Genomic DNA, 18,147 nt, shown 5'->3' with positions numbered 1-18,147 from the left:
GCAAACAGAAAGGAAAATCAAACATGCTCTCGGGCAGGTTAATTTTAGCTCAAAATTCATGTTCTTGCTTTCTGGTTGGGGATGCAGGCCATGAACATATGCCTAACGATCTATTACACTGAAGGGATTAGGTAGGACAGAGACAGCAAGTCAGTAGACACCATGTTTGGGTGCAGCTGTGGGTAATTATCACACCCATTTCTCTTTCGAGGTGGCCAGACAGCCGCCCTCTTGCAGGAAAGAGGAGGGAGGACGAAGGGGAGAAAGAGAAGGAAAAAGAAGCCGGCAACCAGCACACAGCAAAAGCTTGGGAAGGGTTACCACAGCGAGAGCCCCGGTAAAGGCACCCGCGATGCTCCAAGAGCTGCCAGGAGCCGCTGCAGCCACCAGCTCTGCTCTCCTGCTGCCAGTCGCAGTGCTGGGCACACAGGGGCGATGCTCTGCCTGCCCGGCCGCACAAGCAGTGCCACAAAGGCAGCACCTCCATGGGACAAAGCACTTGGCAGATCTGAGCATCCTCTACAAGCTGTCTCCTCCACGGTCTCTCAACCCACAGCAAGATCGCTCTTCTGACAGCCCCGTGCATCCCCCCAGCGCTTTGATCCTTTAAGGGGCGAGACGGGATGCTTTATTTACCCACAGCTGGGTCTAGCACAGAGGCTGTTTCTTGGCTGCAGGCTCCTTGCTGCCACAAGTGGCATGTAGGAGGGTAACAGAAGATGCCTCCCATCTGCAGCACCCCGGCCCTGCTCAGAGAGCAGGAAGCAGAGACTGGGGGGAAACTGAAACTTGGTTATAACCACAATGTCAATGTAAGAAACCTTTTAAAAGGAGCAGTCATTAAGTGGTCTATGCAAAAATGCATTTTGTGGAGCATATACCTGGTTGCAAATGCTGCTCAGCTGCAACAGACACAAGAGACACTAATCTCAATTTTATGAGGATAAAAGGAAAAAATAAAAAAGAAACTTCAAAGCCTTGGGGCAAAATCTTTTTGGTTCCAGTCTAAGTGCTTACGGGCCAGATCTGGGCTGCTTTACTCCAAGAATATCATCTAACACCCAGAAGCAGCGCCATGGCAGAAATCAGAGAGGGTGCTCAGCGAGTTTGATGCTGCTAATGTTATCCAGCGTAGGGGACAGAATTGCATGAGCATTCTCATAACAGAATTCTTAAGGTCTTCGCTTCCCGTGGTCAAAAGCAGGATTCACAGGTATCACCTACACAGGGACTCGTTCTTAAAAGCACAGACTTCTATCTTCCCCCATGAAATAGAGGGACAGGTCATCATACCATTGACAAAAGTGTTAGACCAGGGCTAAGTGGTTTGAAATCCCTGCTTATCTGCTCAGGCACAAGACAGAAGCGAGAAGTGGTTCCTCCTGAGGGCAGCCCGCAGACTCCTTGTCAAATGCGGTCTTTGCCTCAGTGAGGACTCCTCAAGCTGTTTTGGATTGGTTTCTAAAGCACATGCAAGTTTAAAAAGGTGCAAAGACTGAAGGGAAGCGATGCTATGCTGAGGTCATCCTGCATATTCTCCAGAACTAAAATTGAATTTAGGATCTTGGCAGAGAACAAACATTTGCATTAGAAACTGGTTAATTTATGTGCTATTGCCCTGCTAGGACTAAAGTAACAAACCCTTCATTGTGTGCCTCCTGCCCCCCAACCTAATAAACTGCCTCTAAATAGCCTCCTTTCATTGAAAATCTGTTCCACCTACATTTGTGCTGAACGCTGGTTTGAAATGTTTAGCACTCTAAAATTTTCCGCATTTAGTGTATCCCCCCAGGGTATGGGCTGACAGAAGTACATATACAGGCCCCCACTGTTGACTAGAATATTGCAGGTGGCAATTACAGCATTTTGCACTAGTTTTCAGCTACATCATTAAAATAATTTCCAGAACAGTTGTCAGAAGGTTCAAAATTACAGCTCTTCTATCCAAAAGTTACAACCCTGAACTTTCAAAGAGAACTGTTCATGATAAAAGGTGTTATTTTCTCAAAGGCACCTAAAGACTTCTTAAAGTTACTACTAATTTTAATACATAATCACAGTCCTACCTGTGTTAATATTACATCTCTTTAACTTGTCTTTTTTATATTCATATGGTTACAGCTGTAATTAGATTATTCAGAAGTTCATTTTGCATGTTAGTCAACAGACTTTGAAGAAAATACTATGTAGCCAAATGAATTTGCATATAGCAAAATTCAGTATGCTCTGCTTGAAACCTAATACTTTTAAGCCACTGAAGATCTACATATATGCACACGATATGCAAATGTCCCCTAAATCAAAAATCACCACCACCACTAATATAGGCTAATAGAAAACCAACACAAAATCCTACCCAGAGTCCCGACAGAAAGAAAAGATTGTCTAATACCATATTCTAGACTTTCTCTACCTCCTACATGATGCTGTATTACCTATTTATAAATACTAACCAATCAACTAAGAAACATGGCTTAATTTACAGAGGTATTGCTTGGGGAAATCACGACTGCGCATCAACAGTGCTTGTATGTGGATATCTCTCCTGGTCTAGATCACTTATGTTTTGAAATAACACTTCAGATTCAATCTTTTCTTAACAGAGGTGTTACATTTCAGCGAAGTATCTGAAAACCTACAAGAAATCTGGAAAGAAAATCAGAATGACTGGCAGAGAAAATTTAGTTTCTTTTAAAGCCAACTGATTTCAGATCATTGAACTGCATCTTGATCTTCAGAGGAGGTTCAGGTAACTGCGGTTTCTTTTTAACTAAAGAAAGCCTGGGAGGCGTTAGGAAGGATGCTTCCTGCCATACTGTGTCATGTTGTTCGGATGTGCGTGGGTAGCGTTAAGGGAAAGAGGTTACGTACTTATCTCTTGGAAACTCCCATTTTGGGTCTTCTGGCAATTCGTATTCCGAGACTCCTGCCAGCATGGGGGCATCAGCCGTAGAGGAGAGGCGAGTAGTTATCCTCACCAGAGGAGTGTTGGAGTTCATGGAGGAGCTCGAGTCAGCCGACACCTGTTGTTACAATACAAGATGCAAAAAGAAAAAAAAGGTGGAGATGTAACCTTGACCCAGTATCTGAAAAACAGCAGTACCTGATAACCAAGCCAGCTCAGAACGGTGGTATTAGAAAGTGGCTGAACCTACAGCCTTGTTTCTAGTCCCCTGTTCTCACACATTCACCCTCCCTTGTAAGCACACTGCTCACTCGAACGGCTGCCAGGGCTGTTAGTCTGTCCCATATGTCAGAAAACATGTAACCTTTAAATACATTCACTCTGAAAATAAATTAAATAAACTTCTCCCTCTTTTCAGTTACCAAATTAATATTTTTTTAATCAGCTGAGAGTATTTACATCATTACCCTCAGATACCCAGGTGGGCAGCTTATACCATGAGCAGGGGTTACCAATAAGTTCTCCTCTTCCACTCATTCATAGTCGTCCGTGTCACCATTTCTCCTCCCAAATCAGCACGCAATTTACTATTTTTTGGTGTTACTATTAAACTGAAATTTTGAACTTGTAATTGAAAAATGGTATTTTTGCAAAGGCTTCCATATTTTTCAGCAGTGACAATTATCAAGGTTAAATGCGTGTTACTGTGTAGGAAATGTTGGGCCCTCTCACACTCGGCCCTGCCCGTGGGGCACAGCCGCCCCCGGCAGCCGCGGGCTGGGGCAGGGGCTGGGAGCTGCCCGGCGGGAAAGGGGCTGGGGGGCTGGGCAGCAGCGGCTGGGCATGAGCCCCCCGTGTGCCCAGGGGGCCGAGAAGGCCAGCAGCACCCTGGCTGGTAGCCGAAGCAGCGTGGCCAGCAGGGCCAGGGCAGCGCCCGTCCCCCTGCGCTGGGCACTGGCCAGGCCGCCCCTCGAAGCCGGGCTCAGCTCTGGGCCCCTCACTCCCAGACAGACCCTGAGGGGCCGCAGCGTGTCCAGAGCCGGGCAGGGGGCTGGGGAGGGGGCTGGGGCACAGGGCTGGTGGGCAGCGGCTGGGGGAGCTGGGGGGGCTCAGCCTGCAGAAAAGGGGGCTCGGGGGGCCCTGATCGCTCTCAGCTCCCTGGCAGGGGCTGTGGGCAGGGGGGGTCGGTCTCTGCTCCCAGGGAACCAGCCACAGGACAAGAGGGAACGGCCTTGAGTTGCGCCAGGGGAGGGTTAGGTTGGGTGCCAGGGAAAGTTCTTCTTCACCAAAAGGGTGGGCAAGCCCTGGCACAGGCTGCCCAGGGAGCTGGTGGGGTCACCAGCCCTTGAGGTGTCTAAAAGGTGTGTAGGTGTGGCATTTGGGGACATGGTTTAGCAGTAGACTCTGCATATTGGATTAATGGTTGGACTTGATGATCTTAAAGGTCTTTTCCAACCTAAATGACTCTATGGATTCTATGGTTCTACATTTTCTAAGCATTCAATACTGAAAGCATCAGAAAGCTCTGACAATAATTTGGGGATACTGAAGTTTTCAGTTAACTACATTTTTAATTAAAGACTCCACAGGCAATGTGGAGAAGAGCTCCTAAAAATAATTTAGTGTCCAACACTTTGAAATGTAATCCACTTTGGAGTATGGATTTCTCACCAGCCTCAGCAACATTTTCCTTAGAGCGCCAAAGGTATTTAATGATAACTGCTTTGAAAAAGGAGGTAGCTATTACGTCCATGTAACATGTCACACCATGCTTTGGTGTGAATGGTGCGTCTTCTGTAAGGCTCTTTCCTCAAACCTGCAAGCAGCAGCCTGCTGTCTGCTGACCTCTGAGCTTCAAGTGAATATGAACACAAAACAAAAATGCTTGTATTGCCAGTCTTCCACTCCTTTAAGTGTGTATCCTCCTTCTCTCTTCAGGCCACTGACAGTCTTGGCCAAGTTCAAATCTGGTGGCCAAGGTGGGATGAAGGTTGTTTCACAATGCTGTCGCTGGTACCCATCCTCACATCAGGCGGCAGGAGGTGCTTCTCAGCCAGCATTGCTGCCCAAGCTGGAAGCCTAGAGCATCAGAGTAACAACCTCCCAACCTTTACCCTCATCACCTGGAGTCAACTTTGACACCCGGTTTGCTTATGCAAAATCTCACCAGGCTACAATTTTCTTCCACAGGTCTTATAACTAGATAAAAAAAGCAATTACAAGCAAACAGATCCTAATAGCATTAAAGTGCAAAGCAGTGACACATAGTGATATGAACACAAAATCCTCTTGTCTCTGTGACACCTGATACATCCAGCATAATGCTCCCTTACATTAAGTCCAATTAACAATTACAGTGTCTCAGCCACAGAATTATTCAAGCTCCTCGGAATGGGGCTGAAAGGCTTTTGCAAGTCACACTCTTACACAATGTGTTTTGACAAGACAAGGCTAAGGCTCTCAAACAAATTTCTCATCACAACTCTGACCAGCCGTTTTGTTTGAGAGGTCTTTTTGTAGGTAGACATCCTCAAACCCACCTCACCAAATGGGTTTGGCTTCTTGACATATTTTTCTAAGACCAGAGATTAAGACTGTAAAGAGGTTTTATAAGGAAGTGTTAAGGATTGCTATCAAAAAATTAAACTTAGTAACCAGTTTTGCAGCTGACAGACCCTTACTGATATCAGAAGCTCCAGCTTCTGCATGCAAGATGTGGCGTCTATTGAACAAGAAAGTATAACTGCACAAATAAGGCTACCATTCAGAAAAGTAAGGTGGACCACTTTCCCCCTCATTCATCCCACCATCACTGATGTTAATATTTACTTTCAGCAAATTAAGTACCTGGCAGATTCTCCAGGATAATAAATATGGTGACAATTTGGGATACACACAGAAAATTACTAATGCTGATCAGGTAGCTCCAAATAAATCAGTAAGTGAATACTGAACAGAATCCTAGAGATGCTGCCATGCCCAATCTACAGAGGGGAACACACCTGCTGGAGCTGCATGGCAACCCAGCATGAGAACCAGGGCTGGAATTAGACTTTTGTTTACTTTTCCTCATTTTCATCATGGCTTAAAAATGATGCTTCAAGAAATGAACCAGCTTAGCACTAAGAAGTACATAAATCTCCACAAACAGTGTGGCATCTCCTCTGTCCCCACTACTTCCACTGAATTTCATTTTTCTGTTATTTCTGGTTTCCATCGTTTAATCTCTTACCTCAAACCTACTAATACTCTATGACTACTTCTTCCATATTTCCAAAAGTCACCCACTATTTTTTCCAGCCATTCTACCAAGATCTTTTTTCAAATCTCAGTTCTTATGTAATTATTTATTTATTACATTGCCTTTCCATTCTTGCCTTTCTTTGTCAGTATAGCCATTGTTTTCATGTGACATCAGGAAGGCATGGAAGTTGAAGCTGCAAAATTTAGATGGTATCCCTTACGTATCAGAAATGATCCAGAATGTTTTGGGGTCCTTTTTTCATGAATACAATATTTGTATTAAACACTGTTCAGATCTCTGCCAGAGTTTCATCTTTTCACTAACTCTTATACTCCCAATTCAGCAGTCTCAGCGTGGTTGAAACCTATAAATGTAAACTTAACAATAAACTGAAATGCTCTGGTGATGCATTTCAAACACAGAAGTTAAATAATAATAATGTACAGAAAAAAAACAAAAAAACCCACAGACGAAAGACTCTGCCAGTTTCCCTTTTAACACTACTGCATGTTTACTTCACACAATAACTGGATGATTGGCCAGAGATGCTGTAGGTAACCAAAGTGCAGTATCATGGACAGGAATGATGAAAAATCCAGAGAAACTACTCACTGTCTGGGAGATGAAAAATGGACTGTGCTCCCAGGGAATATTCTTCTGATTGATTAACTGGAGCAATACAAGGAGTTACAGGAGCTCAAGGGCTATAAAAATCTGCTCCAGAAAAGATGAAGCCAACCCAGGCTGGCCTGCAGTTGGAGGAGATTTTCTATGTGAAAATGGCCTTTCACCTTTTCTCCAATAGTAAAGAATTAACCTCTGAACTCATCCCTAAAGCACCTTTTTTCATTGCCTTAGAGTGCACTGTAAAACAATGAGGAAAAGCCTACCAACTCCAAGGTCAGTAGACATGGTCAACTTTAATCTACACGTATACATTTAAGGAACAGCATATAGAAAGCCTTTTTGCAGCTTGCTACTTGCAGCACTGCTCTCCAACCCCTTACCATGCAGGTTCAAGAACTAGTGACGACACTCCTGCCATGAGCCCCACATTTCAGCGTGTGGAGCTGCTTTCAAGTACACGGATGCTCTTTTTGCTCTAAGTCATGCAAAGAGTCAAGGTACATAGGACTCGGGCATAACAGAAGCCATACGCAGCTTTTGCAGCAAGTTTGTAATTGTACATGGCCAATATACAGATGCCAGGGCCACTTTTGGGTCTACCAGGTGCCAAGCAGCAGCAGCTGGACAGCTAGTCAAAATGCATTAACTACTAACTTCTTGGGCAACCACCCAGCTCACCAACGTCTGCTTCTCACAGGTAAAGAAACAAAGCACAGCCAGGGCAGAGCAATAAGGACAGCCACCTGATGCAGGTGAATTAAACATCTTCAGGGTCTCCTCATGTGTTAGCAACATCTGTTTTAAGTGATAACACTACACTAAGGTGGCATTTTGAGTGCTTAATTAAAGCAAGGAAGGCAGAAGTTGGCTTGACTTGAGCAGAACACCAAATGGACTATTGTGGTATATGTTAACCTGAACGGGAAGGTAGATCTCCACCAGAAAATATTCTTTGTGTGCTTCATTTCTGCATTTAGGATGCCAGAAAAAAAGAAAAAGTACCAGTGTCAGACAGATCTTTAGCTCCGTATCTGCACTTTAGAAGGAGAAAAGCCCACCGTGTCCAAATGTCATGCGCCAATGCATGATTATATCCCTACTTTAAAAACATATTTTTCCTTTGGCCAGCACACTGTATTTAATCAGCTCTAAGATAATGCTTTACAAGCATTTCTAAGCAGCGGAGCATTTAAAACAAACAAATCTTTGCTGGAATCTTTACATGCCATGTGGCGAAATCAGCTGCAGAGCAGTGTGTAATTGTCTGTAATTGATTATGAAGGGTGTTTTCCTCCACTGATGATTTATACCATGTCCCGAAGCCTAGATCTGTCAGTTCTGGCACTCATGCTGTGAGATTTTAGCAGCCATGCAGTGATTTCCTATAATTGTCAGTCTTTCTGAAGGCTCTGCTGTAAAAGTTAATTCGAAGTCATATATGTATATAAATATAATCAGTAAGTAACGTTATTACTGTTGATAAAAACAGTCCATCTGAGTGACTGGATCTATGAAAATATAAGGTTAAATGCACTACACGAAACTGAGGATTCCTAATTTTAAATACTGACATTTAAAACACGCTCCACCGCTTCTTGAAAAGCACTCCTTCTGAAACTCTTCTACAAGAACAAAATAACAAACGAGTACTACTAGGCAAGTCAATGGTCTCCATCTAGAGAAATCCAAGGATAAAGCAAGAAACTAAAGTAGGTATTAAGGTAAACTCCTTGCAACATATCCTACTGACAGCTGTGTATTAATCTTTGTATTTCAGAGTCTATTCCTTAAAATGAATGATATCTTTACAGCTCAATACTACGTGAAATACTATGTTACTTTACTTGTACCAGATCACTTGGCTTTTTCTCACGTTCCAGCTGCCAACATCATTTTGAACTAGCTATTTTGCTGGGTGAGCTTAAGTCTTACTTTAAACCAATCAGTCTTTGTTCATCACAAATGCACACGTTATGTTGTTATGAAGAGTTAGCCTCCAAAACCACAGTAAGTATAAATTAATGCGAGTCCATTTAAAAAGTTAAGCATGAGAAATCACTCCTCCCTATTTGAGACACATATACACGCCCAAGCTGAAGGGGTCCCAACTTGACAGATTAACTGTGATGGCACTGATGAAACGCTCTAGTGATGACAAACACTAGTACTTGACTTTGACTGGGCAAGTCACAAAAGATGGGACTGTCTTTTTGCCTGTTTCATTATAATTTATTTGTTAAAAGGAAAGTAAGTTCTACAAAGGAGATGTATATCCTGTTGAAGGCTACCTTTTACCTTTTGGCTCAGTGAACCTGTCACCTAAAGCCCATACTTCAAAACAGTTTGTGATGTTCAGTCCTACAGATACTTCTTCCCCCTCCCTCCCAAGCTGGTACTTCTACACAGAACACGGCTAACACCAGCAGAGCACTGCACCTCTCTGCTTTTATATAAAGAACAACAACTGCTCGGGGATTTCCCTGTAAGCAGTTTCTATTCTGAAAACCAAGTACCAGATCCTAGTGAGGCTGCGGACTGTAGGGGGAGGGAACTGATAATTCCTGACTTCATCCTGACCCTTCCTATGAATGCGAAAAGAACTGCACTTTGGCAGGAAAAAAATGCCTGCACGTGGGGAATGATAAAATCCTGTAGTAGCTCAGACTAAATAGTTTACGACAATCCAGGCCTGCAAACCAAACCATATGTTACTCAGCAAGACTCTTATCCCGCTTAGACAAGATGGCATCACAGTCGTGCAAACGCCTCTTTGGGAACCAGGATTATTTTCATATCCAGATCCCTAGGGAGCTTGACCCAGCAGCAGAGAGCTTTGAAAACAATATCAAGAAGTCTCTGATCTATGGCCTCATTTCTCTGGAATTCCAACAAATCCCATCACCCAGCCCCAAATCTCTGCCCAGCTCACACAGTCTACCTGCCATGAGCATCTCCCCTGCTTGCTCTCACCATCCCCTCAGCAACTCGGCCACGTTCCACAAAGGCAAGTGAGAACCTTCTGTAATCAATAGATAAATACAGGTTTAGTGAAAAAAACAAAAACAAAAACCCACCAGGCTTTAAATACAATCCTCTGAAATACAAATAAACTGAAACAAAAAAGTAAGCCTGGTGGCACAATAAACCAAACAGAGCTGAATAATCCAGAAACACATACCCGTTAAATAAAACACCCCCTAGATTATTTTTTAATTCTTGATTCATGAAAACAATTCTGAAATCTAAAACCAGCTTTAAAAGATGCAGAAACTAAATAACTGCTCCAGCTTTAGAGACCAAGGAGGTGCTAAGTGAAAAATTACAGAATCTTCACTGTTGACGAGCAAGTCTTTAGGGACTGACTTGTCTCATCCTGCCTCTGCAAGCTAATACACGCAATTAGTGAAATGACCAGTGAAACCATCAACACAGAAATACGTATTTCTTATAATGCTTATAGTAGTTGTATTTTCCTCTGTGAAGGCACAAAAGCAGAGAGAGCCCTTCAATGAGAAACTCCTGTTAACAAAAAGTACTTGGGAGAATTGAGATTAGTGGAATTTTTGCTTAGGGGTTGAAATAGGATTCGCACTTTCAAACATGTATTGTTTTTCAGAAAAATTATTCCTGCTTTTAAAAGAAAAATGCTGCTTTGGCTAAGAAAATATAGAAAACCAGAATAAACCAATAAAACCCTATCTGACAAGCATGTTGTAAGACAGATTCTTTTTCCTCTGTGAAAACAATAGCTTTGGAGAAGGTCCATATTGCATCATTAAATGATAACTAACTAAACTGAGGGCAGCGGTTGGCACTGCTGTCACACGCAATGAAATAATACTCTCCCCCTGAGGAACCATTTCCAACTGACACAACTGAGCTCACACCAAACCCTAGGTATTTTTTACGCCGTCAGCTTATCTCTGAGTCATTATGATGCTTTTATATTTAGGCAGAAATCTAATAAATGTCTTTTATCTAACCAGCTGATATGTGTCTCTGGTTAAGCATGCAACATTTGAAAAGCCTTCTTTGTCCAGAAAGCTACACAGATTTTTAGCTATAGAGAAGTGTGAATGGAACTGAGGGCTTCTCATCACTCTGATACATTCAGAGTCAAAAGTCCCTCTTCTTCCCAGTGACTTCCAAGCAAATGAGTAAGATCATAGTTAAAAGAAAAAAGGGGAAAAAAAAAAAAAAGGCAAAGAAAGACTGAAAAAATAAGAACTACCATTTTTGCTCAAAAAACAAATCCAATATTTTTCAGGTTGGACAAACTTCATATCCCCACCTCAAGATTTTGTAAAATACTGCACTTTAGAGGAAGATGGCTAAAGCATTACTGCTTTGTAGTATTTTTAACCAAGAAGATTCAGAAACCATGGGTTCAGAAAAAAGCAATACTGTTCAAAATCCCAAGACCAAGCCCCACCCTAACTCTGATAGTGCATCTAAGTTTCAAACACTTACCCCACTGAAGAACTATTTTTAAGGTATGTGTATTACTTTGACAACGATAATATTCTGGACAGGCTGTGAAAACGACCTGCAGAAATTCTGCACAACGTATTCACGGTGCAGGCAGATCCAAACTAAAGCCTCGGGTGCAACCCCCCTGACCACAGCCCGGATCCAACCCCCGCAGATGGTCCCCATTTTGAACAACAAGGTGAACCTCAGCCTCAGATGCCAACACCCCTCCACCTGGCAGGGCTGAAACCTGAGTGAGGATGGATGTGGTGGGTTCAGAGGTCTACCCTGAAAACTTACTGCAAGAAAGTCAAACCAGATTAAACTCCAGCTTCAAAAGAAATAAGTCTTTCAGGAGAGGATAGTATGTGGGAACGGAGGCTGTTTTGGCAAGTGATGGCCTGTGACAAAGCCAAAGTCCTGTTACTCATTCAATTGGTTTGCTGCTCCTGGTATCGCCCCCTCCAGAAACTGTCACTGCCGGCCACAAGCAATTGTAAAATAAATTTCATGCGATGCTGTTGTGTGTATTTTAAACTTGACATTTGCTTTTGTTCCTCACTCAAAAGTATCAGCATCTTAATCAAACTGTCCAAGATCTGATACAGTATCTCCCCTGTTTTTACTTTATTACAGTCTTTTTTCTATTTTGGGGCGGTTTCTGGATGCTTGGCCCTGAAATTCCCTCCCCTCAGTCTTCAAAATTCTTCCTGAAAAATACCTCTCTGTATCTGGTACCCAGTTACTACAATAATAGTCACCTTAGAAAAACCATAAATACACAATCAAATAGGATTCCGTTCCAAAGTCCATTAAGTCAGTAAAAATTTTTCCATTGACTTCAATGAGCTATGGGATCAGGCCCCAAAATACTTGAAATACATTTTTTCCATCTACAGACTGCTAATACAGAACACATTCCATTTTTTTACATTTCTCCTTTAACATCCCTGCCCTGATTCCCTTGCCTTGAGACACACATTGATGTGTTAAGATGTACATTCTTCCCATGCCAGTCTCTTAGGTGCCAGATTAAATCCCACCCCTACTGCAATTTGGTATAATGCTTATTTATTCCCTTTTCCATAGCTTTCATCGGAAGGATGTGCTGGCTTAGTTGTTTGGTAAAAGTCTTTTAAACTCTTTATCTACTTTCTGTTACCTGTCTGCGCAGAGGGATTCGCTTTGTCAGCTTATGGACAGCGGGCTGGCTGCTGAAATCAGGCTTCTTGGTGGTGTTCTTCATGCGACACAGGATGACCGTCAGCACCATGCAGGCAATTAAGAAGACCCCTATGCAGTAAATTGCTATTTCCAGGTAGTCAGGAGATGTCGGGTATTCTTTTTCTTTTTCAGGAGCTAGATTGGAAGTTTTCAGGAGGGAACAATCATGCCACAGAGTTAGCACACAGTACAAGCATCGTTGGGTACAGCGCTTGGAACAACTTGAAATGGTAAAATATCAGCAATTCTTGTAGTGACTGGGTGACATACAGAATACTGTGAAAGTTTAGGTCATCTTTTGATCTGAAAGTAATTGCTCTTCTTTCTAGACTGCTGCTTTGAATTCTCTGTTTGCCACTGAGTGTGAGCTTGTACATGTATGGATACATATATAGACATATACATGTGCCTGCCTAGATAGGCAGATACATATACATTGAAATAGTGCATGATCAAGAATAAATTTAGGGGATAAGAAAAAATTGAAGTGTTCAAACTAGGCTCAGGTTCATTTTGTTACTCAAGTCAAAATTCAAAAGCACGGTAACTCTTTTTAACCAAAAAAAGACACATTTAAAGATAAAATACGGAGTTAACTGACCTAAAAGAAAAGTGTCTAAATTCACAAAGAGACATTTGGGCTTGAGTCTGCATAGCGCGTTTATCCAAAATTTTGACTGGCATTTCAAAATGCAGCAGCAAGGCGGGATGAGTAGGTCTCCCACCACGTTTCTAAACCCAGGTTAGGGGTTTCAAGGGTGTTTCAAGGATCCGGGCTGCTTAGCTGCTTTACTCGTTGTTGTTCATGCCAGATGTCTAACCCCCCTGAGGTCCTTTGAAGAGCCCCGTGTCAGATTAAAAAGCATAATGTAAGCGAAAGCTGAATTGCTAACGATATGTTAATTAATGAGTCCTCTTTTGTGAGGACTGCATATTTGAAGTAACCCCATCAGTGGTTACTAGTCTATGAGATTAGATTGTAGGGGGAGTGGTTTCTACATAGCTGTTACTCTGATTGAAACCATTTTGAAATTATCTTCAAGACAGTTATATGTGCAAACACTGTCCCTAATCCCTTATCTGGGATTCAACCCCCGGATAAACAGCATTCCACAGCAATCAGCGGTCACTCCACAAGCAATGCATGTTGCAGCTGAAATTTTCTTGTGCCTCACTCTAGGCTTATAAAAATAGCTCATTCAAGAAAATCAGTTTAAAAAAAAAAAAAAATGCTGTTCAAGCACTTGCAAAACGCAAACACTGCTAGCAGAAGCAAGCTCCACACAAGTATTGCTTTGCCTGCTTGGTGACAGACCAGGCAGGCTCGGTGTTCACATAAGAGTGAGATGTAATAAAGTTGCCTTGTTCAATAAATTTTAATAAAGGGTAAGAAATTATTTGCAGAAAGTGGGAACATTTCACTCCCGTAATATGAACCTCAGCAATATGCACATGCAGGTTTTGTACCTTTAACTTAGGATTAACAATTAATAAATGGTAAGCGCAAGATGACCCAGCAAACCTCAGGTGGTTCATGTTTTTTCAAAGGAACTCCTAAGGCAGCTGCCAACAGTTATAAATGAGAAAATTTGACTAGTGTCAAAACCAACTACAGTTACATCTTCTAACAGCTGATAACAATTTTCAGGCAATAAAGCACATTGATGTTTGTTTCTTTTAAGGACAGAAACATCATCAACCCCAGAATAGCAAGACATGCTTTGCAGTAAAAGCAAATGACTACTTGTTTTTCTTAGAGCATGCAATATTTAAAGATGCACAGAGCCGATTCCCAAGATATGGAAGGCACTGCTTCTGTACACAATCCATTGACATTAAAATTAGGATTTCCATAAGAGATCTGCATGATAGGTAAAAATGAATTTAAGTACACTGAATCGTTCTGGTAGTCTAAAGAACCAGTACATGGCTGTGGCCAAATTAGCCCCATAGCTTCACAAGAAACTTTGAATTTCCTCCTTTTGAAGAAGTTTACAATGATTAATGTGCTGATTTTCAGTTATCTCACTGAAGTGTTAAGGAACTGCTGTTCCTTAGCATTTCTAACGAACATTTAACAGATGTAAAAAAAATTTCAATTAGGTGCAATAGCCATTCCCCCCACCTTTTGTTGCTGTTGTTAAGTTTTTGGAGTTGCAAATAAGTGACAAAACAATTCATTGGCTTGAGACAACTGTGTTTAAAAAAAGAAATCATTGTAAAAGTCCTTTTCTGAGACAGAAGCCGTGCTAATTCTGCAGCAATCAACAAGGGGAAACAAAAAAGAGGAAAAACCACAGAAAGAGAGCAGTGTATACCTGGCAGAACTGTCAACCATGCAGTGTGAAAGGATATCCCAATAGAATTACCCGCCAAGCATGTATACTCCCCAGCATCCTCAAAAGTTACATTCCGTATATAGAGAACCTCAATTTCTTTGTCCGTGGTGTTAACACCGGCAGCCTAAAAAAAAACAAAAGAGGGAAGCAAGAGAAAAAGCTAGACATTGAGAGAATTCTTGTGGATAGGGAGATGGAGCCACAGGGCTTTGCACTTTGTAAAGGCAGAGGTGTAGAGATGCAAAGCTCCTTTCCCCATCCACAATCCCTCATCCAAAAGGCGTTTACCAACAGGTCCCAGCTCACCTCAGAAAGTAATCAACACCCTTCACCAGACCTAAACTCACCACCTAAACATGCATGCAATCAAATGACATGGAAAAATTAACCCACAAAGCTTTTTTTTTTTTTTTCCTTCTTCTTTTTTAATAAAAGGAAGTTGAAGAAAAACAGAGAAAACAAGGTAGGACAGAATGCAGGATCCTTCACATGTAGTTACCTGTTTCAGAGGAAAGAATTTACTATAAAAATACACTCTGAAGGATTAAAAAAAAAAGAACTTCTGCTCCAAAAGACACAACTTAGTAGCTAGCTTATGCAGTGTATGGTCCTTGCACCACCCACTGCAGTACACTTAAACACTGTATGTTGTGCAGTGCTGTCAAATCTCGTTTTAATCTGAAGTCTGGTAATATTTGGTGGCTTGCTTAGAAGCACAGTAGACGGTATCTCAGCTCTTCTTCAAAAAAAGATTAGCTGTGGCTCTCAAGGGACAGGGAGAAAAACTGGACCCCAAAGGTTCAAGAACATGGATATGGAAATAAAAGATATTTTCCTAAGTCTTAGAGACTGAAAAAACACCAAACCCTGTAAGTTTTTTCTTTTTTCTGGTCTCCTTCCAGACTTGCTAAATCTCTGTCTTGACAAGTCATTATGCACTAAACCAATCAATGTATAAGACCTGGAACATTCCAGCTGTCCTAAAATGGGCACAGCAGGGCATCTATGTCAACATCTCTATGATGGACATTCACAGAAATTATTGTTTGCTGCTTTTTGTCTCTGTTCCATTCAAAAATGTTACTTTGAAATAGATGATGACGGAATAAACACATTTTTACCAGACCATTTTAAAGCAAATTTAGTGAGAAGTTGTAGTCACACTGTTGCCAGTCCTTACTGTTACTGACGGGTCATTACCCAGTTAGTAACGGGTGAGTAACAACCGGAAAACCCTCCCACCTTGCAGTCATAGGTCATGTGGGAAGTTGTAAGTGACTACACCGACCTGACTCATGCTTCAGTGGGTACTTATGTGCTTCATATACACACACACACACACACTTATGTATATAAATATACACTAATTAGGCCATAATTATATTATTCAATGAGTACCCTATACGTGAACTGCAAGGTAGGCAGAATTAACAACAAAACTGGACAGACATAAACACACAGACACAAAAACAGCAAACACAAGAGAGAACACAGATCAGCATCAGAAAGCAGTGCTTACGGTACACACAGAATATTGTGGGAATTTTTCCATGGCTGCTGGTGTAATACCAGTTGCATCACCGAAGGAGGATTACACATATACCACAAGGCCAAAGAGTTATCCTACAAGCTGCCTGCAGTCTCCCAAAGCACTATTTTTTTCCAGCTTCTACATCCAGCTTGCTTTAAAAAACATTGTTACCTTGTTTACTTGGCAGAACAGAGAGCCAGGCAGACTGGTTGGCCTCCCCTATATAATTGGAGACCTTACAAATATATTCTCCAGCGTCCGCCTCTGTCACATTGTACAGTGTCAGCACTTCAGCATTGGAACTATTTATCCCCGAATGCTAGAATAGACCAATAACACAGGAGAACAATGTCACTGCTGCCCAAAACGGACACCAATCTGTCTACGGTCCCACCACCAACACGTCATAAGAATATGCCTTCCACTTCATACAGGTATCAGCGTCAAAACATTGAGGGATTGGGGTTTGTTGGGGTTTGTTGTTATTTGGTTTTTTTTAAATCCAAAGCATTGCATGAGGAGTTAGAAAACAGCGGCATGGGGGAAATAAGCACCAGGGCTGGTGCACCGGCTGCGTGGAACAGGACAGTATAGAGCCGGCTGTCCTGCCTGCCAGCATGCTGAGTTTTGGCAATGCCACCCAGCTTGGAAAACTGGAGTTTCCTTGGTCAGGCTTGCTCAAAACACCTGCCGGCAGGAATGACACCACCAATACGCCAGCAAAAAGTAGACATCTCTGCAGGCTCAAGCATCCAGAAAACCCAATCCTGCCAACAGGGTTTTGGCAGCAGGTGTCATGTTACTTTGAAACAAAGAGGCTGAAGAAACGTGAAAGAAATGGAGTAGATTGTCCTGGGTATGTTTTGGATGCGTTCTACCCACACATAAATGTCAACAATGTTCTTTAAGAGGGGTTTCATGTGAAAATGAAACATTCAGAAACAGAGGACTTCACGGAAGTAAAAAAGAGCAAAACAGTGTCTATAAGCCGCATAATTAGCATTTAGACAATAAATGTTTATCTAACTCATTATTTCATTTGTCACATAAACACTTCTATTTTCAAAAGAAGTTCAGATCTCAAAATTCTTGGATTTACATCAAATAAATTCAGCACTTTAAAGAAGTCATCACCATCGCCGGCATCTGTAAAGCCTCACCTTTAAAACCTGAAGATACGGCAGTCCATCTGGTCCGTATTTACTGCCATTCTTCTCTACATGTTTTATCCACTGAATATGAGGTTGAGCATCACTGTAGACTTTGCAGACGAACTCGACGTCACCTCCGACGACCGCAGAGGCATTTGCTGGAAGGCCAGCTTGGAGGATGGGCCGATGGGGTGATCGCTCTGTTTGGTGGGGAGGGGGAGCGAGAAAGAGCAAGAGAAAAAGAGAGAGAGAGAGAGAGAGAGAGAGAAAGAGAGAGAGAAATAAAGATGCATAAATAAGCAGAGCTGCCAAGAAAACTGTAAGTGAACTTGAGCCAAAAAGCCCTGTAAGCCTGTTGGCTGACTCCTCTGAAATAACACTGCAGCCAAAACGTATAACAAAAACTACAGTTCAAAGGAGATGACTTGAGCACTACACTTGTAATATAAAGAATAGCTATTTGGGGGGAGGGCAGAAACCACACTTAAAAACTTTAAGCATTTTTCCATAGCATTTTCATTTTCAACTCAGCAAGAATTAAGTAAAATACCTTCCTTTTTTTTTTTTTTTTTTTTTTTTAGCTATTGTAGTAAGTATCTCTGAGTTTTAAAACATTCTAATTGGACTAAACCTTCACAAATTAAGAAAGATTATGG

At 42.0% G+C, this 18,147-nt stretch overlaps 1 protein-coding gene across 1 annotated transcript in view; it reads right to left on the bottom strand.

Moving 5' to 3' along the window:
• Positions 1 to 18,147, bottom strand: part of FGFR2 (fibroblast growth factor receptor 2) — an 87,546-nt gene that overhangs the window by 15,795 nt on the left and 53,604 nt on the right. Inside the window, exons 7-10 of the mRNA XM_080401495.1 lie at positions 17,501 to 17,691; positions 14,789 to 14,933; positions 12,409 to 12,605; positions 2,872 to 3,023 (exon numbers count right to left, since the gene is read on the bottom strand). Of these exons, the coding sequence (XP_080257621.1) occupies positions 2,872 to 3,023; positions 12,409 to 12,605; positions 14,789 to 14,933; positions 17,501 to 17,691 (685 nt within the window). The remainder of the gene's footprint in view (positions 1 to 2,871; positions 3,024 to 12,408; positions 12,606 to 14,788; positions 14,934 to 17,500; positions 17,692 to 18,147) is intronic.

This window comes from Falco punctatus (assembly GCF_963210335.1).
Source record: "Falco punctatus genome assembly, chromosome: 9".
In the NCBI taxonomy this organism is placed as follows: domain Eukaryota; kingdom Metazoa; phylum Chordata; class Aves; order Falconiformes; family Falconidae; genus Falco; species Falco punctatus.
This window is presented reverse-complemented; position numbering and strand designations above follow the sequence as displayed.